Source organism: Anolis carolinensis, chromosome 3 (genome assembly GCF_035594765.1).
Source record: "Anolis carolinensis isolate JA03-04 chromosome 3, rAnoCar3.1.pri, whole genome shotgun sequence".
Classification (NCBI taxonomy): domain Eukaryota; kingdom Metazoa; phylum Chordata; class Lepidosauria; order Squamata; family Dactyloidae; genus Anolis; species Anolis carolinensis.
This window is the reverse complement of record NC_085843.1, coordinates 100016764-100039152: the sequence shown is the minus strand read 5'-3', so window position 1 is coordinate 100039152 and position 22389 is coordinate 100016764. Positions and strand designations below refer to the sequence as shown.

The following is a 22389-nucleotide window of genomic DNA, read 5'->3' as shown; positions in this document are numbered from 1 at the left end:
AGGACACTGATACCTCTCTTGCAAAATTACTGGTTAGAATTTTCATCTCATTTTCAAAATAATTATTTTAAAGCAGTGAACAAAATGTACTACATGACCTCTGCAAACTTTGCAAAATATATTTTGAAGTAAGTTTGGAAAGATACGAGCACTCCTGAGAACCTCCAAGAAATGCTTGAAATGGGGATGCAGACCATTCTTACACTAAGACACCTTTTAAGCAAACGTGAAGCTTACATCTTTAATACTGTCCATCATAATGAATCTGGTAAAGCATTTTTACAGGGTCTTTTGCCTTTATTGCTATAGAGTCCTGGTGCATTGCCAAACTACAAATTCCAGGATTCCATCTCATTGAGTCATGGCAGTTAGTGGTGTCAAACTGCATTAATTCTACAGTGTAGGTGCACCCCTAGTCTACAAAAGCTTATGCTACCATCTTCTTTTTCCAATTAACAGAGGAACAGACACTTGTTGCTCATAGCAGCTGCTGCCTAGTAAATCCATATTGGGGAATTTTCATGATCAATATGTATACCCTACTCTATTGACTTCATAGGATAATGAATATGAACCAGCAACAAATTTGTAACTCTAGAGGCATTATCACACGAGGTTCGTAATATGAGATGCCACACTAACCATGAATGTAATTGCTCACCAATCACACGATGTCATCCTATATTCTTTCCAAACCAGTCTGAAATCTATCTATAACCAGGGATTTTTTAAAAAAACAACAAGGAACTAACATTTTTAGGCAGTTGAAAGAGCTTTGAATTAGTGTTCATAATGTTTTCAGTTGAGCTATAAATCCAAATGAACTTCAGCAGTGAGTTTGGGAACTATGATGTGTCATTGTGGCCATGGTGAGGGCATCACTTTGAACTACTTCACTTCCCATGGCCGTAGTTCTAGTCATTTTACTTCCAGCCGTCAGAATGAGGAGCAATAGCTGCAAAGATGTAATTGCCATCTTCTGTCCCATTCACTTCAATTTATTTTTGTAAATTTTCAAAACTAATTTTGATACTCCTTCCAGGAACTTAAAAGAATTTCCATTGTTGGTTAGTTATTTCTATATTGTTTGCAAACCTTTGTTCTTTTGCAAATGTGAAATCTATGTGTTGGAACCAGACTGCTACAAAATGCAGTTGGGTTGTCAATGAGGAATAGCCCCTGCTTTTGCAGAATACACAAACCAGGAAAAAACTTCTAATGTTTTATTAATTATTATCCATTTTGCAATAAAGGGAAGTACTACAAAACAGCAACTCGTGCGGGTTTATCAACGAAAATGGGCCCTCTCCCTTGCACAATATGCCAAACAAGTAAATTACAGTAAATGCAAAGTCCATCATTCCTTTTTTATTATTGTTTTATTATTGTTTAAAGGGCAGTGCTCATGAGATTTTGAACTTTCGAGGTTGAATAATTCCTCAGAAAAAAGGGAGCAGGAATGAATGTGAAGTTGTAAGCTAAATTCACTTGCTGGTTTCTTCAAGTGCTTGGAGATCTGATAGGTGTGATAAGAAAAGTAGCTGTCTTGGCATGTAAGTAAAAGGTAAAGGTTTTCCCCTGGCGTTTAGTCCAGTCATGACCGACTCTGGAAATCTGAGATGTGTTTGCAATGCTAGACACATTTTAGAGCCTTGTGTGATAATGTCCTAGGTTAAGCATTTGTGATTGCAATTATGAATTTTACCCATAGTTTTAAAGTCCTTTCTTCCTCTACCATAAAATTCAGGTCAGAATACTAATAAAGTAATAATAAAACAACAATGCATATGTCAAGAGTCAGATGCCAATTAGCGAACAAAAATAGAGTTTATTCAGCAGATAAGCCAAAAAGTAATGTTAACACAGAAAAAACCTTGAAACACTTCACTATCAGTGCTTCAAGAGCAGTTCAAACAAAAATATAATTCAGCAACACAAGCAGGTAAAAACAAAGCTAAACAAACTTAGTGCAAACTTCACTTTCTGAGTCCAAGCCCTGCCAGCTGGCTCTGTAGTTTTCAAAGGAACAGTTCCCAAAAGAAAACACCAAATTGGTCAGGAAACAAACAAACAAACTAAGAATGCAGTAGACTGCTTCCACAATGTGGATAAAGCCGAAGGCTCCAAAAGGATGGTGCAAAGACGTCGTCCGGGATTCCAAGGTCAGGTCAGGAGATAACAGCGGTGTCCAAAGAGCAAGCCAGGAGTCAAAAGCCGATAGTAGTCATCAATCACAGGGCGAAGGCAGTAGCAAGGTCAAATTCCGGTCCAAGGTCTGAAGAGGGTGCAGTCATCCAAAACAGGTCCACGATAAGACACAGCGAGAGCCAAGCTAGGTGATAACAGCAGATTCAAATCATAGTCCAAATCCAGTCTTCATGGAAACACAGAGATCCCAATGGCGCCTCAGCAACACCTTGCCACACGCAAAGTGCAGTGGCCAAACATTCCCATTTTATTCCCCTTCCTCCTGGGTGACCAAACACTCACACCCAAACACCAGGTGTCCCAAATCTACTCAGAGTCTGAGCTCCACACAGCTAGAGCTCGTGGATCTGGAGTACCTAGCAATTCGTCGGAGTCCCAATCATCCTGCCCACACTTAGCCCCATGGACACTTAAAGAACCATCCTCCCTTCTCCAAGCATCCCAATTGGGATCAGCTCCTGCAGAAACCCCAGGTTCAGAAGTATCCATAGACCCCAAATCCCCAGACATCTCCGGTGGCTGTGCCCATTCAGTGCCCGCTTCCCCAGCCACCACCTGTTCCTCAGCATCCATCTCCCCATCCGAATCTTCCTCAGAAGATCCCCCATATAGCTCTCTAAGTCACTTCCTGCGCAACTCCTCCAGTGAACCCTCATCACGAGGGTTTTTTCTTCCTCTTCGAATTCCATCCCCATCAACCATAATCCCCGAAGGCGCAGTCACAACAGCATAAAAATGAACAACAAAGATATTATGTAAACAATAAAAAAAATTGGAAAACCCCAAGAACACCATAAAACACAATTAAAAACTACAAAGAGTGAAATTTAAAAACCATAATCACACATAAATATGACATGCCAGCACTAAAATCCAGATTCCAAAGCAGGTTTTCTACTCCGGTTCCCTTCAGATGTTTAGACAGAAACTCCCAATGTCCCTGATCATAGACCATGCTGACTGAGGTCTGGTGAGATCTAAGTTGGGAAAAGTTGCCTGATGGCTTGGAAAAGTGCAGAGAATTCTCTGGCCATCAGTGTTTAAGCCTGTCTATAGCTTGACAATATAGAGATCTTCCCCCACACTCAACAGTTTGTTTTCATCTGCCTGGTTCTTCCCCTGGGTTTGGAGTCTTGATGTTTCTTGGCTTGCCCCTTTCACCACAGAGGCAGCAGATGTAGGACGATAGGTTAGTAAATGTCAGCTTATGTGAGAAGAATAAATTCAGCAGGTTATGTGTGAAATAGAGTTCACTGGTGAGACAAATACTTTACTGGCCCTCTAATTGGTTAAGACAGATAAGATTACCCTGATCTCTCTGTTATTTTTAAATAAATCATGAGATACAATGGTAATTCAAAAACTTTTAGAAGGTTTCCTATCTTTGCAGCCTGTATCTGATTACCTGTAAATCATTTGCTGGCAGTGTCACCTTTATCAGTCCTTTGAATATGGAACACGGGTGTTTCTATGTGAATCAGTTTGATAGTGGGGAGAGTCTTGGATGGCTAGAAATAAAAATGTAGATTCTTGATATCAGGGAAATACCCAGTTATGCAAAAGTATGTCTGGCTATCGATTGGATAATTTGCTTTAATTGACCCAGCAGGGTCCCATGGTCTTTATTTCTCAATCCTATGGAATGCTGATGGGGTCCACAAAAGAAACAAATAGTATTTAGTTAGAAATAAAATTGGGATACTCCGGCCCTGATCGCTTGACCGTATTCTTGACATATGCATTGGATGGTGGGAAAGAAAGTCACAGGATATGTATGACCTCCACAGCTTTCATTGGTCTCCTTCCACCATACCCATATGTTAAAAAAGGCAATCTGAAATGACCAATTACATCTCCAGAGCCAACAGGGGGTGCCATTATCCTGTTTAAAGCTATTTGGGACAGAGAGAATAGGTCTATGTTAAGTCAGATATAGTCTTTTTTCCCCCAAGGTGTATAATTACTTTTAGTTTTGAAAAATGGAACAAATAAGGCCTGCTGAGTTCAGCTTGCTTGTGAAAAAAGATAGATGCTGGATCTTTGGTGACTACCTAACCATGTCATACCATGGGTACTATGAAGTAGATGTTATTTACTCTCTAGACCAGTGGTTCTCAACCTATAAGTCCCCAGATGTTTTATTTATTTATTTATATATTTACCATATTTATATCCCACCTTTCTCACCCGGGGAGGGAACTCAAGGTGGCCTTGCAGCAGGCAGCAATTTCATGCCATATAACAATAAACAATTGCAATTAAAACCAAACAATTAAAACATGAATTATTAAAAACATTTAAAATCATATTTTGGCCTTTAACTCCCAGAAAACCTAACAGCTGGTAAACTGGCTGGGATTTCTGGGAGTTGTAGGCCAAAACACCTGGAGACCCGCAGTTTGAGAATCACTGCTCTAGACCATGACCAGTCAGCCAACCCCAAATATCTTCAAAAAGTGATTTCTATTATTAACAAATGCAGTTAGACACTCTGGGAGAAGTACTATTATTTAACCAAAGTGACGTCTTTTACACCTTTAATGTCAAACAGAATTATTTGGGAATCACAACTTCTTTTTATTGGCTTATTAAAGTGCCAGAAATGAGGAATAAGTGGCAAATAGTAAATAGATTGAGTACTGGTTTGGCCAGTAAGATATGGGTAGGAAAAGAGTGCATGGTTTCTATTACTCACAAATGCAGTTAGACACTTTGGGGGACATGATTTTGAATAAGTTCTGTTCTTTAAATAAAGTGACATCTTTATGTCAAACAGAATGATTTTAGGATCACAGCTTCTCTTTGTTGGCTTATTAAAGTGCCTGAAAAAAGTGGCAACCATTATTGTCTTTTTTCTCCAAATAATAAATTTGAAAATAAACTAAAAGCAAGTGTGGACATATTACAAGCTTTTCATTTTGTGAAATGCCAAAATAAATAGCTTTTAAGACATACACCATTTCATATGTATTTTCATAGATAATTTATTTGGGAGGGGATCTCGCACCTTCACTCGCTCACACAGACATACATACATAAAAGGCAGCAATGGCTCACCAAGGAATACGGTATGCCATGTAAGGCATAAAAATATTCATGAATACATTGTGTGCAGTTCCCAAATGTATACCTTTGGGTTCATGGAAAGTTTTGCAAATGTTATTCCAGTTTGGATACTGATGTATTCATGAATATCTCAGAAAAGAACAGGCTCAGATGATAAAAGATTTAGTTCAATGAAGCAGGTCCAGGAAATATCACAGACTTTGTTCACAGTGGACCTTTATTCTGCACACCATCACATTGACAGGAATCCATAGATTCATGTGTGACAGGCCCATGCACTGAACCTTTCAGCTTCATCATTCAGTTTGTTTCATAAAAGGTTTCTGGGTGGCCATTTAATGCACTGCTGCCAAAATTATATGGTTTGGGTCCAGGTTACCTATAGGATTGCCTTCTGTACAATCTGCCCTGCACACTTAGGTCCTCTGGGGAGCGGCTACTCCAGCCTACCAGAACTCAACTGGTGACCTTCACCCAGAGGACCTTTCTACTCATCGCTCCAAGACTGTGGAATGACCTACAGGAAGAGCTCTGATCAGCTGTCACAATTTAAGAACAAGTCAAGACCTATCTCTTCGGCAGGCTTAACCAACCAGTTTTAAACATGAATTTTAAACTTGTGTCCTGTGTTCTAATCTCTGTCCTATATTTAATATATATATTATCGAAATAGGATTTAATATGTATCTTTTATAGAACCACATTTTAATATATGAGTTTATAGAATTTTTGCAATGTTTGTGTGTTTTGACTGTACTGTGACCTGCATGAGCTACAAGGAGAGATGGGTAAGAAATAAAATGATGATGATGATGATGATGATGATATAACAACAACAACAACAACAACAACAACAACTTTATTTTTATACCCCACCCCATCTCCCCGAAGGGACTCGGGGCGGCTTACATGGGGCCTTGCCCGATAAAACAATCAAATATCAAAACACAGCAATAAAACAGTTATCCAATAAAAACATCAATTACAGTAAAAACAATCGTTAAAATTAACATAAAACATACAATATTAACACTGGAGACTAATTCATAGAACCCAGGCAGCGTGCAACATGTGCCGAGATGATGATGATGACGACGTATCACCACAAAAGAGGAACACCCTCCTCCAAAAGATTCAGATTTACATAAAATGCATATAGATTGAGCCAAAATTCCAAAATCCAAAATACTCCAAAATTTACATGTATGGCGGATATAATGGCACCTTTGCTTTCTGATACTTTCTGATACTTCAATGGACTCAGACTTTGTTTCATGCACAAATTACAGTGGAGAAAAAATGTGCCCAGGTGAAAAGTATATGCATTTAGTTTGCTGTTTAGGTGCTTAGTGTTGATGGGCAACATCAAGACCCTTGTTCTCCTTTCTTATACCTTAAGCTGGACTTGGGTTGGACTGCTGTTCAACTGGAAGATACTTTCAAATGGAAATGCTGTAAAGTAGGATACATGACTATCTAGCTGAAGGCCAGTGACCTTATACAGAGGCATTCCATGATTCTGTCAGAAATAAATATTGACAGCTTTTGGTTGCACATTTTGGCAAATGTTGTGAAGATAGTTCCTAAATGACTCATGCAGCTTGGGAAATAATGTAGAACTGGGACAGGTGTGGTGTGGGTTAAAGCATCTGGATTCTATATTCCAATGAGTAAAAGTAAAATATTTAGATTTTTTTTACTACTAACCACATGCTTCATGGTTTGCATGGATCTCAAGGCTAAAAGTGCAGGGATGTATATTTCAATGAGAAATTGAAATTCTAAATGAGATGGGCTACCTATCCACATACAAACCTACATAACCTTATTGGCAGAGGTTGGACTGGGTGGCCCACAAGGTCTCTTCCAGCTCTATGAGTCTATGATAATTTATAGCTTTTATTCACACAATGTTTTCTTCCTCAGACTTAAAGGGGTGTAGTGACTGACCTGGCGTCTACCTGATAGGAAAAAAATTAGCAAGCAGTGCACCCTTGTCAATGCAGCTCCATATTGGAGACAGCATTTCACCTGTTGCATTCAGGCAGCATCTGTTAAAGGCACATGGACCTTTTTTTAAAAAAAAATCTGTCTTAAACTTGGGACCATCTGCTTCCTTCTCTTGGTGTTGCCTGGAAGCTATGTGCTCATCCTTCAAGAGAGATCTCTCAATGTCTAACTGCATTCAGGATCTAGTATGAGCCATACAGGCAGGACAGAGGAGTATTCAGGGTGGGAAAAGGCCCCTCCATACTATAGAATTATTGCACCCCATTCCACTTTAACTGTTTCCTGTAGAATTCTGATATTTTTTGTTTGGTGAGGCACTAGAACTTTTTTGGCTAAGGATTTGAACTATCCCTCTCTAAACGACAAATCCCAAAATGCCATAGCATGTTGCCATGGGAGATTAAAAAAAAAGGAGATACTGTAACAGCCACATGCAAATACACTAAAAACAACCAATCCAAAGCTGGTTTGGCCAACTTCTGGTCATGTAGAGAGGGACATCACTGCCTGAGAAAATGCCCCTGCTCCCTTCTCAATTGCCCATGTCTGCTTTAGGGGATCCTCTGCTGATAACAATGGAGAACTCTATATTAAGAATTTCAGACAAATAAAGGAGAATTGCTGGACATTTTCTCAAAGATGCAGAGAATGTGTGAAATGCAAATGAAGAGAATAGCAATGAGAAGGTGCAGGCCTGGTGTAGTGTATGGCGCTCCAAGGCAAGAGGGTGATGGTACTGTTGCACATAATGAGGAATGTGCATTTGCTTTGTCTGGAATAATAATGTCATGTTTTTCTTCTTCAATGAGAATCATAAGTGCATTGCGAATGCTTGCCATTTATGATATTTCTACCTACATGACCTATACACTTAGAAGAGGCAGCATTCGATATGTATTTTAACCAAAAACACTGCTACTTTTCTGTTAGAACTTCCTTTTCACCAACCAAACTTAACAGATGGAGAATGCATTAAATGTCACTTTGAATCATCAAGTATATTTGCTCCTTTTGTCTCATCCCACCAACCTGTACTTTCTAAATTACATGTTGAAGCTAAGATTCATCCATTTTAATGCTAACTTCCTTCATTCTTATGACACTTCTTTGATTTTAAGAAAATAAAACAGGAGAGTAATGGCTTAAGACAGGTTTTCAGAACCAATACTAAAGAGTACAGAGAACACAGATGCTTTTGGTCTCATCTGGTAACAGATTTCTTTCCAAGCTGGGAGTAACACAGCATAATGTCCTCCGCAAATGAGATATAGCATAGCTAATTACAGCTTGGTGCAATAATCTCAGCTTTTTTGCGTAATTGATGTTTATTTCAACTCAGAATGCATGAGTTCATTGCTCAATGCAAAGTAAGATTGTAACTTTTGTACAAGAGCAACTTCCAGCTCCATGAAGTCTTAGGACTTAAAAATTATGGAAAAAAAACCTTGTTGGATCAAGTTGTATAACTATTATATTCACGTAGCAAGCTGTTTTTGCTAAGGTCTCTTTAGATCCAATGGTTGGCGGATAGCACCCATGTTTTTGCCTGAAATTTAAAGGCGCTATCAAAAGTTATGATTAACTCCATTTATTTTTGGATCAAATTCTAAGCAGATTTGCTACCCCACTAACATGGGAGCCTATGCAGCTGTTGTGACTGCGCCTTCGGGGATTATGGTTGATGGGGATGGAATTCGAAGAGGAAGAAAAAACCCTCATGATGAGGGTTCACTGGAGGAGTTGCGCAGGAAGTGACTTAGAGAGCTATATGGGGGATCTTCTGAGGAAGATTCAGATGGGGAGATGGATGCTGAGGAACAGGTGGTGGCTGGGGAAGCGGGCACTGAATGGGCACAGCCACCGGAGATGTCTGGGGATTTGGGGCTATGGATGCTTCTGAACCTGGGGTTTCTGCAGGAGCTGATCCCAATTGGGATGCTTGGAGAAGGGAGGATGGTTCTTTAAGTGTTCATGGGGCTAAGTGTGGGCAGGATGATTGGGACTCCGACGAATTGCTAGGTACTCCAGATCCACGAGCTCTAGCTGTGTGGAGTTCAGACTCTGAGTAGATTTGGGACACCTGGTGTTTGGGTGTGAGTGTTTGGTCACCCAGGAGGAAGGGGAATAAAATGGGAATGTTTGGCCACTGCACTTTGCGTGTGGCAAGGTGTTGCTGAGGCGCCATTGGGATCTCTGTGTTTCCATGAAGACTGGACTTGGACTATGATTTGCATCTGCTGTTATCACCTAGCTTGGCTCTCGCTGTGTCTTATCATGGACCTGTTTTGGATGACTGCACCCTCTTCAGACCTTGGATCGGAATTTGACCTTGCTACTGCCTTCGCCCTGTGATTGATGACTACTATCGGCTTTTGACTCCTGGCTTGCTCTTTGGACACCGCTGTTATCTCCTGACCTGACCTTGGAATCCCGGACGACGTCTTTGCACCATCCTTTTGGAGCCTTCGGCTTTATCCACATTGTGGAAGCAGTCTACTGCATTCTTAGTTTGTTTGTTTGTTTCCTGACCAATTTGGTGTTTTCTTTTGGGAACTGTTCCTTTGAAAACTACAGAGCCGGCTGGCAGGGCTTGGACTCAGAAAGTGCAGTTTGCACTAAGTTTGTTTAGCTTTGTTTTTACCTGCTTTTGTTGCTGAATTATATTTTTGTTTGAACTGCTCTTGAAGCACTGATAGTGAAGTGTTTCAAGGTTTTTTCTGTGTTAACATTACTTTTTGGCTTATCTGCTGAATAAACTCTATTTTTGTTCGCTAATTGGCGTCTGACTCTTGACAGCAGCTCTGGCCAGAATAGCAATGGAGCACAATAAAGTTTAACATCTGGAGCACCAGGTGGTTTGCACTCCAGTTTAGACTGTGGGCGGAGGGTGGCAGGAGAAAGTAGATCTGTACATAGTGGCATATGGGTAGAGATTTAGAGAAACTGGACAGGGATTTCTGTCTTTGAAAAAATTTCTTTTCAAGATGCAAATGGATTAGGGCAGGATTGCAAATTTGGCATTTTGAAGGTGGAAATAATAAAGGGGCTTCTTAAGTGTTTGACAAAAAGAATCTTCTTCAGACCATTTTCTATTCCCTCCCCATTGCCAAACAGACTCAAGAACTGTTCTCTCCCCTCCCAACACAGACTTACCTATTTTCTGAGCCCCCCAACATGGCCAGTGATTGCTGAGCAGATCAGATCAGTTAAGCAGGTCAGTTGGCTGCCGATTATTTTCCAGTCCCAATTCAAGGTGCAGGTTCTTACCTATAAAACCTTAAACGGTTTGGGACCCGCCTACCTTTCTGACGGTATTTCCCCCTATGAACCTGCACGATCTCTTCGTTCATCCGGAGAGGCCCTTCTCTTGCTCCTGCCACCATCGCCAGCTCAGTAGGTGGGGACAAGGGAGCGGGCCTTCTCAGTAGTGGCCCCCCGGATCTGGAACTCCCTCCCGGGAGAGATCAGGCAGGCCCCCAACCTTGCTTCTTTTAAAAAGCAGCTTGAAACTTGTCTTTTTCGCTGCACATTTGAATAACTAAGTCTCCATGACCAAAAGTCAGATTAATACACCTTCTTTCGCACAGGTCCCTCTTTTCATAACAAATTGGCCAGCCGTCTCCCACCCCTTTGGTCTAGGAACGTTTACACTTTGTCCTTTGGCTACAAAACACTTTAGAACTGTATTATTGCACCTTAGTTTAAGTGGCCTCTCCATGCCATCCCCTCCACCAACCTGGTGGTCCATTTTATCCCACTTTATTTTTAACTGATTTATATGTTAACTGAGTTTTATAGTTTAATGTATTGTTTTGTTTAAAGTAACTTTTGTATAAATGCTGTTTTTACTGTGTTTTATTGCAATATGTTTTAACTGATCTACTTTGATTCTGTGTCAACTACTTTTAAAATTGTGTTTAAGTGCATTGTTCTAGGGAGGGGTTCTATAGCTTTCATTAGATTTTTAGAAGGTCCAGTGACACCAAATTTTTTTTCCATTTGATAGTCTAAAAGATCAAAGGATAGTAACATTGCCAAAAATCCCATGTGGAAAATAGCATTTATAGCCTATCTGTGAAAAAGACACCAGAGATGATTGGCATGGATGGCAAGTATAATTATAAAGAGTTGTGACTGTTAGGAAGCTTGTTGGGATATTTAATTCACTGCCTAAAGGAGCTTAAAAATAGAATCTAGAAATAAAAGTAAAACAGACATTTGGGGGGGGGCACAAATTAATTAAAACCTGAGTGACAATACATTTATTTTGAAAAGCATATTATATATTGAGACTGCTAATTTTTTCTTCTTCTACCCACCCAAAGTATATGAACATAGCTTTGGGATTCTAGTCCCACCAGTGACTCATCATGGGATATACCTAGGAGTTTTTCATTTTATCTGTCAAAGGGCTTAAAAGTAAACTACTTTGTAGCAATAACTCACTTGCAATTAGTTTCTTTTTGCAATAACAAAGGGATAACTAGAAGCAGAGTTGTAAAAAATGAAGATGGCACAGGTCACCAAGGATGACATGAGCAGATATAAGGCTAGGCTGAAACTGCACTCATACCAAACCACAACCAGCCTAGGACTATTGGAAGCTATTTTGAATTACCCAAGTCTGGCATAATGTTAGGCAGGCCTGTAGCGAGGGGGGGGGGGTTAGGGGTTCAACCCCCCCCCCCAAAATTTTTCAGGTTATAAAAAAAACCTGGTTTACTCATGAATTTTAACTGGTTAACCAAATCTCCATGCTAAATCTATGAGACGCAAAACATTAAGAGTCCCTTCAGGCACTATCGCAAGCAGATATTGACAGGTTTGTAGCGGGGGTGGGGGGTGCTAGGGGTTCAACCCCACCCCCAAATTTTCAACCCCCCCCCCCATTTTTTTTCTGGCTATGGCCCTGATGTTAGGCAAGCATTGTGATGTGTTCCTGGGCTGGAGACTGTCAAAGGGCTTTATTGGAAGAATCCAGTATTCTACTAGAGTCACGCTACCATTGATACCATTGAACTTCTGGAAAGATTCCATCATCATTTCCTTTGAGAAATCCTGCAAATCTCTTGGGAAGCCAGGTGGGCAAATGCCAACATTCTGGAAGACACAAAGACCACCAGCATTGAAATGAGGATTCTCCGCCATCAATTCCCCTGGACTGGCTATGTGGTCTAAATGCCCAAACATCATATCCCAAAGCAGTTACTTTATTCTCTGCTCCAGAACAGAAAATGAAATGTCAGAAGACAACATAAGAGATTTAAAGATGGGCTTAAAGCTAGCCTTAAAAATATGGGATAAACTTTAAGAACTGGGAAGTCCTGGCCCTCAAGCGTTCTAACTGGTGGTCAGTTGTTACCCAACAATGCTGTGGATTTTGAAGAGGCATGAATAGAGGACGATGATGAGAGAAAGATGTGGCTAGCCAACCCTTGTCATGACCACCTTCCATCTAGAAACCTATGTCCTCCTTGTGAAAGACCATGTGGATCCACAATAGGTCTCCACAGTCACTTCTGGACCCACCACCAACGCTCTGTCTTTGGAAGACAGTCATATCCAGCCACAAGTCATCACCTATAGGATCATTGATACATGTAATGTTGAGCAGTTTTGTATCTCTCTTTATTAGAACAATTGCACTGATTCACCTATTTGTGGTCTCACAATTGTACTTGTCCATATCCTCATAATCCCATCTTCCTTTACTACCACTGTTCTGTAGTTTTTTTTGGTTTTTTTTAGAACTATTGTGCAATTCTAGCTTTGAAAAATACAGCTATAAAATGTGAAGTAAATGGAAAACAGGCATCTTAGAAATAGTTAGGGGGAAGGGGAGAAGAAAAGAATCTGCTTCCTGATACCATCTTACTACTGGCACGCTGGCACGGAAGTGGAAAGAACCAAGAGATAATCACGTGGAGAAAGCATATCTGAAGCGGGATGTACTTGGCATTGTGCAATAGGGACTGTCACCAAAGAAGATGGTATGGCTAGAAGTGTCTGTCAGAAGGAGCATGATTACTGGCGTGGTATTCTTCTAGATAGGAAAAGGGAGGCAGACAAAGCTGTATACTAGGGAACATTATTTGCAATTAGAGTTAGGGCGAGCTTATAAGTTTTTCCCTGCCTGGTTTGCTTGTTTGTAGGAAAGGAGGTATTAAAAGAGAGATATGGAGAACATGCCCCTTTGAAGTGAGGACTTCATCAGAAAACCAGAGAGTGAGGACATGTGGTTTCTTGCAAGCAGTTCCTAGGAACAGGAAAGAAATGAGGGGCAAAAGGCAGGCTGGCTTTGGTTTTGGGGTGAACAAAGGAAAGCCCACCCATTGCTGCACCTAAAAATGACTTTCTTCAGGAAACATTTGTTTACTGAAATACCAAAATTCATAATTACTTTATGATTTCCATTGCTTTTATGAGATAACGAGAAGCTCAAACTGATGACAATAAAGGCCTGCTAGTATTAATTTTTTTGGCATTTCCAACTAATTGATAGGAGCTCAGAATTTTCTGATTTAGAGAATCTTGTAGCTGGAATCCTCAAAATTTAATTCTTCTGCGTGTGGGGAGAACCACGCTTTTTATGCTTCTGCCTTTTCTGGAAATGCTTAAAACAATTGTACTAGGATTAATCCTGATCTTTGTGCAAAATGTCTATAATGCACACAATACAAGCGTGAACTGCATAATTTGTTTGAAAGATATCAGTGGAAAGATATCAAACGTTTTGCTTTGACATCTTTCCATTTGTGTGCTCCTTTGAAGAAACTAAATTAAATACATTCTTTAAAAATGATAGTCTTCCATAAAAATATGTCTTCCGTTTGCATTCAGAAGAGTAAAAGTAAAAGGAAATAAGAAGAACTGTCAAGATTACCATTTGAATATTTTTTTAAAAAAAATGCCTAGTTGAGTGTTTGTATGCCATGGAGATCCCTGGTGAAATTCGGAATTCCTGATACTACCCTATATTAAGAAAATATATTTTCCACACTGTAGCTTCTATAATAATCCTGACTAACTGAACCATTAAAAGTGATCCAGTTCATTGAATCAAATAAAAACTTAAAATTAGAGAATATATCCTGAAGCTATTGGATACACACATATACATACAAACATGCGTACTCTTGATCTTTTCGGTTTGTGATGATCTAAAAACAACCACCTCTAAGCCCTCCTCCTGTATTTCCTTTAATACTTTGAAGATCTTAACCAAATGTATACATTTTTATAACTTCCTTCAAGGCATAATTATGAAGGGATGGTTGTGTATTTATTTCTTAGGACTGATCGTCTCTCCATATTAGCAATGAATAAATTAAGTAAATTGGTTAGTGACAATTGCCTTGACAACACAGCAAACAACATCCGGTTTAATAAAGAAATGTGAGCAAATGGGGGTCTCTAACATTATGTGATGTTTATGACCCACCAAGCATCTTATCCTCTTAGCTTTTTGAAAATATCTCCATGTTATAGGTTTGGATGGTTCAAGCATCCTCATCCCAAAGAGGAGAGAGCTGGTGTTGCTTTTTCCTTAAGCTGCCATCAAAAATAAGAGGATAAATATGTGGGCTGGAATTCAGTATGAGACTTGCATCTACACAAGTGGACCTATGTCTGAGGGAAATAAATTTAAGCAGATTTCCAATGCCCATATTCAGCAAAAGACTGCCGTGGTATTATTATAGCAAAGTGACAGTGGCATAGTGCTACCAATGCATATTGAACGCTGATGCACAACAAGCATGCCAATTGTCCATTGTGACTAATGGTAGGGAGTGCCAATGTGGGTGGGGGAAGGAGAAAGGGGAGGTTTTTGCAATTGCATTGTATAGTTTGTGAGTTGTTATTCCTTCTTCCCTATGTGTGTGTATTCTTCCATTAGTATTCACATGGAATCTTTGTTGTTTCACTGTTGTGTATATTTGATGGCATTATATAAATCAACAAGAAGGAGGGGGTAAGGTTTTGAGAAAGCTTAGCTAGCATAGTCAATACTTTGAAACTAAATTTACAAAAGGTGGGGGCCAGTATACTCTGTTACCTGTCTTCTTTTCCTCTAAATGAGGACAGAGTAAGCTGAAGTCCCCTAGATGTTCTTGGACTTCAACTCCCACCAGCCCTACCATAGCCAATGGCCAGTGGAGTACAGCCACATCTAGTGAGTGGCAGATTTCCCATCTTTTGTCTAAACTATCCACAGTCCCATTTCCTTTCCCAATTTCCTGTATATGAAAGATGTTAACTAGCTCTCCAGGGTTTAAGACAATAATATTTCCAATCCCTAACTGAAGAAGTTAGAGATTAAATCTGGGACCTTTTGCAGGCAAAGCAGGTACTCTACTACTAAGCAGGGCCGGTTCATCATTGAAGCCGTTGAAGCTGCAGCTTGGGGCGCAGCCCTTGGGGGCACTCTCTAGGCAGCGGCGGCCACGACCATTGTATCGCTCACCGCAGAACGAGGAAGTCCTCGCTCTTCTCGTGAGATTTCTGCTAGATCTCATGAAATATCACGAGATTTCTGTGAGATTTTGCAAAATCTTGCGAGAAAGCGAGGCCTTCCTGGAGGCCTTCGTAGTTCTGTGGCTGGAGAGCGCGCTGCCACCGCCACCGGTAAGTTGGGGGAGGGGTAATTTCTGGGGGGGGGCGCAGCCCTAGGTTTGCTTACATAGTGGAAAAAACCTAGGGCCGCTATGACTGGGTACCAAAAAGCATGTATGATTAGCAAGCTGGAAAAACCCGAGCTCCTATATTTATTGTGTGTCTGTTTTATTTTATTATTTGAATGTTAAATTACCAAAGTTTTAAAAACCACATTTTTATTAAAAGCACATAGTTTAAAAGGTTTTTAAAAACAATTAAATTATAGCTACAAACATAAAAAATAAATAAAAGTGTTTTTAAGATGTTTTTAAGATGTTTTTAAATTGTTAGATTTTAGCCTGTTCTTGTAAACCACCCCGAGCCCTAGAGGAGTGGCGGCATATAAGTTTGAATAATAAATAAATAAATAAATAAATACACAGCATACAACTTTCAATTTCTATTATCCCTATAATTAAAAGCCAAAGTCTGCTAAAGGAGAAAAATCATAGCCTAGCAGTGGAAAGACATCAAAGTTGGGTCTAACCCAGTGGTTCTCAACCTGTGGGTCCCCAGATGTTTTGGCCTACAGCTCCCTAACAGCTGGCAAACTGGCTGGGATTTCTGAGAGTTGTAGCCCAAAACACCTGGGAACCCACAGGTTGAGAACCACTGGTCTAACCAGACTTGCCATTGAAAGGTTTCTAGTCTAGGAGCCACCCCAAGAAGGCTATCTCCCATGTCCTCACCAACTTTTCCTGTGATTGTGGTGGGACTGAGGCCACATTTACATTTCCATATAACACAGTTTCTAACTGCATTCAGGGTAGACTCATATAATGTTGTTAAACTGCATTATATAAGTCTACAGCAGGATTATACTGAGCTGTACTGGTATATAAATGATATGGGGAGCTTCTTTTGCAGGACGCATTGAATGGTGTGGTTGAAGTGCTCACAAAAGCACTTCTTTCAGACTATGATCATCCATGGCATGGAGATGCAATAGATATAAATGACAAAAGAGTTACATTTAACTATATATTAAGACAAAGAGTGGGAAATGATACTTCTATAGATTTTGAAAGACTAATCTCAACTTTAACTTGTAACAAAAAAAAAAGAGAGTATCCATTTCAGGACACACAACCATCTTATTTGAAGACCTGTAATAGTTTAATAGTTGAAGAAATTACTTTCAAGTCATCATGTGTGTTTAGATCCCAATAAAGGATGGCGAAGAGTGATGGCCCTTTCCTTCTCTTTTCTTCTTCTTCTTCAAACTTTCTCCAGGAAGTCTGTAGGTGGCCCCACAAGGATACCCACTTTTTCTGACTGAGCATTTCTTTCTCATTCCCACTGATCACTCAGGACCCTTTCACACAGCTGTATAAAATCCACACTGAAATGGATTATATGGTAGTGTAGACTCAGATAATCCAGTTCAAAGCAGATATTGTGGATTATCTGCCTTGATATTATGGGTTATATGGCTGTATGGAAGGGCCCTCAGTGACCAATGTGATGTACTATTGTCAGTGTCCCATTCAGCCTTTTCATTCTGATCCAGTACGTAATATTAGCAATGCAAGACTTTGATGATGAAAATTGCTCCCCCCCCCCCATACAAATGGTTAACACAGTAAAGAAAGTCTATTTCAGATTGAAACCATGGCTGAAATCTAAGTTTTACACCCTTGGTATTCTGTTTCATTCCCATTGATTTATTTACTCTAAATACCGAACTATGAATTGATAATAACCAAATTACTAATGACACTGATGGTGTTATATACAAGTTTGGTCCACAGATCATTGTGGAGAAGACCACAAGCTAGTAACAAACACCAGTCAAGCAATCTTGTTTTCTTCTCTTAGAAGTGAAAGGTCAATATGAGAATTGCCTTCTGTAAGCAATGAAATACACAGTATCTATCTTGTTGACACCAGTGGGAGTTTTGCTCATGGTTGCTATGGATGCTGGATTTCATACCTAGAATGACATGTTTTATTTATTATATCGCACAGGGAATCATGTATCCTTTTCTTTGCACATAAACCTTTATATGCTAGCGTTGTATTTGTTAGGTTTGTGTTGAGAAAAATAATATAGATTTGGGAAGATCGTTGGTTTAAAGAAATGCTCACGTTGGCAGGTGGTGATGCGGATTTGAAAACAGGTATTTATCTACCAGACACAAGATAGCCATGCATAATCTGCAGTGATGTAATTCTGTAAAGGTGGGATATGAAAACAATCATTGATTGATTAGAAGTATGACAGTTTTGTACATATACTTTTAACTCTTAAAAGTCATATATGTTTCCAGTGACACATTGGCAATGCACTCATATGGCTATCAACTCAGAAGTAAGTCATGCTGAGTTCGGTGTGGCTTTCTCCTAGACCAAGATTGGAATTCTGCTTCCCTTTGGAGGTTGTTGGACCGCAATTCCCAGAGGCCATATCTAGTGTAGTCATTGGTGAGAAACAATGGGAGTTTCAGTTCAAAAACTTCTGGAAAACAATTTAATTCCCACTTCTGCTCCATGGCATCAATATAGAACTTTGGGGCAGTTCCAAAGCAACACACACCTCTTCCATCTTTTTCTCCTGCATACATTTTCCCTGATAAGGAAAAAGGTGAGAAAATAATAGGAAAACAAAGAAGTATTATAGATGTAGAGCAATGCTATGCAAATCGCAATATAATAGTGGGAAACCACCCTAAATATTATAAACCAATGCAAAATAGGATCTTCAATTTTCAAAGATAATTGTTATGGTTGAGTTTTAATGTTCTTGAAGGCAATATTCATTGAGGCAATAAAATTATCTGGCTAACTGAGCAACTGAAACCTTAAGTGGCAAGAAGGCTAAGTGAAGAGTTTCTTTATAATTTTGCCCTTAACACAATTATTCACATAGAAGAGGATTTACTCGGTAAAAATTGCTGATCTTTCTGACTTCCCTTCAAACAATAAGATGACTCAGGACACCTTCTGGGTGTTTCATGCATTCTAATAAGGTAGCTCAGTGAATTGGATGAAGTGAACAGAAAGCTACAGCAGAAATGTTAAGAAGGAATTGTAAATAAATGTAAAAAGACTGAAGAACAGTGAAAAGTGATGCTGCATTACGGGTGCCACTGCATATTTTGCATTCAAACTGGAGTAAACATTGTGTAACTATTTTGTTTACTTATAGGTAGGATGCTGGGGAAAAAGTGGCCATCTGTTGGGGGTGCTTTGAATGTGATTTTCCTGCTTCTTGGCAGGGGGTTGGATTGGATGACCCACGAGGTGTCTTCCAACTCTATAATTCTATGATTATATGAAATGGTTTACTCTGTAAAAACAAATGAACAAATCTCCCTTCAAATAGGGTATGCATGTTGAAATTCTATTAGAACTAAGTAAGCCTTTCCAATTTGTTGTTCTCCAGATATTTTGAATGGCAACATTCAATTAATCATGTTGGCCAGAGCCAATGGACTTGCAGTCCAAAATGAGAGACAGCCAGGCTGGCAGAGGGTGACTACAGTGAATAATATTTAATTTTCTTTTTCAAGCTTCTTGAAAAGCACCTTCTATTTTCAGTGTTTTCTCCAATAATTCAAAGAAAAATGTGTGTCATTAGTTTGCTGTTCCTCTCTGCCCTATTTTCTGTCTCCATTTCCCCCCCGCAGTCTTTGACCTCCCTTTACCATGGCATCAACATATGGGCCAGTGAATCGTTTAATCCGAGTAGCAATAGTGATCTGAGCAGTGCTCTTAATGATGTCATTATGATACATCTGAAGAGTTGACATAATGAAACCCCATAAATACAACCATATGGCCAGCCAGATTTGATAGAAGTGCAGTCAAATGAAGCAGGCTATTGTGAAAGTAAATCAACAGAATAGCACTAGGGAGAGGGGCAGAAAAAAACCAATAACAAAACAATATCTATGTTTAGTGAATTGGTTGCTGGATTTCTTCTTAAGTTGATCAAAGCCCAAATCTATTGTGAGGCTCACCTGAATCAATACAATTTACGTAAGTGTTGATTAGATTGAATCAGTAAAACTTAGCACGTACAGGCAGTCCCCATGTTATAAACATCCAACTGACATTTGACTGCTAGTTATAAACAGGGGCAATACAACAAGAAGTGAAAGAAAATCTACCCCTAGGAAAGGAAATTTACTCTTGGAGTAGTTATCATGGGGAAACAGGTGTTTTCACTGAAGCTTTATCTCCAATCCTTGTTTTCACAACAGCATTTTCAAGATCCAATTGTCAAATGAACAGAAAGTGAAGTGAAATCTTCTGAACAGGGGCACAGACAATTAAAAAAATTATTACAGGAGTATTAACCCTTCCCTATGCTATCCAAAACTTTTTTCTCCTTTGGTTGGATTTACACTTTAAAATGTACCTATTCTGATTTACAAATTCAACTTAAGAACAAGCCCACAGAACCTATCTTGTTTGTAAAACAGAGACTGCCTGTATACACAAATATAATAAGTCAACCTCATGTATATGTTAAGGGCAAGTTTGGGAGGCCTAAATTATGGATTTTGATATGACATGAATAAGTTTAAGGCCATTCCTCAGAAAAAAGGAAAGCATCTTTTTTTCTGAGGTGCCCCTGACTACCACAGCTGTAATTTTCCCACCCATGCATTCAAAAAGGTCAGAAGCAGTCCTACAGTGGAGAGAGGAGAGGTAGTTGGTGCTTCTTTTAGGTTGTCCCAAGATGGACTAAGCTCTGGGCTCTGGCCCCATTAACCTGTGGATGAGTTAACCCAATTTTGGGGGTGAAGGTAAAGGTGATTTTTTAGCTAAAATTTCTATCAGGTGAAAAGCACATAAGAGTTGAATCAATGAAACTTACATAAGGGTAAAAACACTAAACTTTGCCCTTTCCCAAGGCAAAGAGGCGGGCCAACTTACTGCTCCAAATCAGAAAGGGCTTCCTTAAGCCCCATCCTCGTAAATCTAACAGAAAAATGGCTATTATCAAGCTGTGGGTGAGACAGCCTAACAAAATGAGCTAGGATTTATACAGTTCCATCACAGGTTGAGTTACCAAGTCCCCATTTATTCGTGGGCTTTAATCCATTTGGGACTAATAGTTAATTTGAGACTCGGTGCAATTTCAAAGTTAATATCAAAATATGAAAAGACTCAAAAGCATATGCCTAGGAAGCACAGAAATCAAAGACATCACTGCAAATGTTTCCTGCCTTCCTCTCATGTGCAACATCCTTCTTCATTAAAAGATGCCATGATTTTTAAAAATTTCCTGCTTCCTCTATCTTTCAGGTCTCTTATGTCAAAGCGATTGACATCTGGATGGCTGTTTGTCTTCTTTTTGTTTTTGCGGCATTACTTGAATATGCAGCAGTGAATTTTGTGTCAAGGCAACACAAGGAATTTCTAAGACTCCGGAGAAGGCAGAGAAGACAAAACAAGGTACAATGTCCTATTCTCAACATGCTTCTTAGTCTTTTCAAAATAATTGGTCGCACACTTCTGCTTATTTTGTTTTGGTACATGCTACCTAAAACTCATGTGTTTTTATTTTGTGCAATTTTTAGTACATTTAAGAACTGAAAATTAAAACAAGAGTTCATCTAGTCTTTACAGTCAGTCTGTCTGAATCCATGTGAAATAAATTATGGTTTGGGGTTTTTTTTTTTTTACATTGGCAAAACAAGTCCAAGTATTCCTTTCCATAGACTTGAAGAAACTTCTTGCAAACCCATGCCATTAATCAAATTTCAGGCTTGCTATGAATGTTCATTTCACCTTTAATTTTAAATGTCTTCCAAGCACCAATCCTTATTTCATTCATATTAGCACAAATGTCCTCTTTTTAAATATATATATATAGATTAATTGAGTTACAATAATACAATACAATTGAACAAAAAACATACAAAGATATAGATGTATAGCTCCATACAGTTACGAAATTAAACAAAGAAACAAAATGATTTGTCATGCTCCTAAATCCAAAATAGTGAACTAAACCAAATGTTCAACTGTTCTACTCCATTTAAAAATATTTTTTAATTTTCTAACTAAAGAAAATTACAACAAGGACCTTTAAAAATGAAAACTCAAAGTCAGAGTCTTTCCTTCTTTTTCCACATAAATGATACAAACAATTCCCAGTCATTCAAGAAATTATCGAAGGACTTATCTTTTAAGAAATTATCCAAACATTGATCAATTTCAGCCATCTTGAGACCTTAGAAATCCATTATTCTTTGTTGGTAAAATAGTGTTCTTCTAGCTCCAGGTGTATAATAATTTTGCCATGATTATCATGTAGTGTACTACTTTAAAATCAATTCTCCAAAAATGTGTCTTTCAATGGCCCCAATAAAAATACACTTTAAGTTTTATTCTGATTTTTAAAATATCTTGTATCAGCTTTTATATCATTTTTCAATATTTTTTGGTTTTGTCACAGGTCTACTACAGGTGGATGAATGAGCCCTCACGAGATTC

At 39.1% G+C, this 22389-nt stretch overlaps 1 protein-coding gene and 1 long non-coding RNA gene across 7 annotated transcripts in view; one reads left to right on the top strand and one right to left on the bottom strand.

Moving 5' to 3' along the window:
- Window positions 1–22389, top strand: part of glra2 (glycine receptor alpha 2) — a 186373-nt gene that overhangs the window by 130091 nt on the left and 33893 nt on the right. For all 6 annotated transcript variants that reach the window (XM_003218889.4, XM_003218890.4, XM_062975254.1 and 3 more), the window contains one exon: window positions 21196–21345. In XM_003218889.4, coding sequence (XP_003218937.2) covers window positions 21196–21345 — 150 coding nt within the window. The remainder of the gene's footprint in view (window positions 1–21195; window positions 21346–22389) is intronic.
- On the bottom strand, window positions 1809–10081 carry LOC134297512 (uncharacterized). Its single transcript, XR_010004282.1, has 2 exons — window positions 9437–10081; window positions 1809–2416 (listed from the first exon to the last, which is right to left on the bottom strand). It is a non-coding gene; the product is annotated as an uncharacterized LOC134297512 (long non-coding RNA).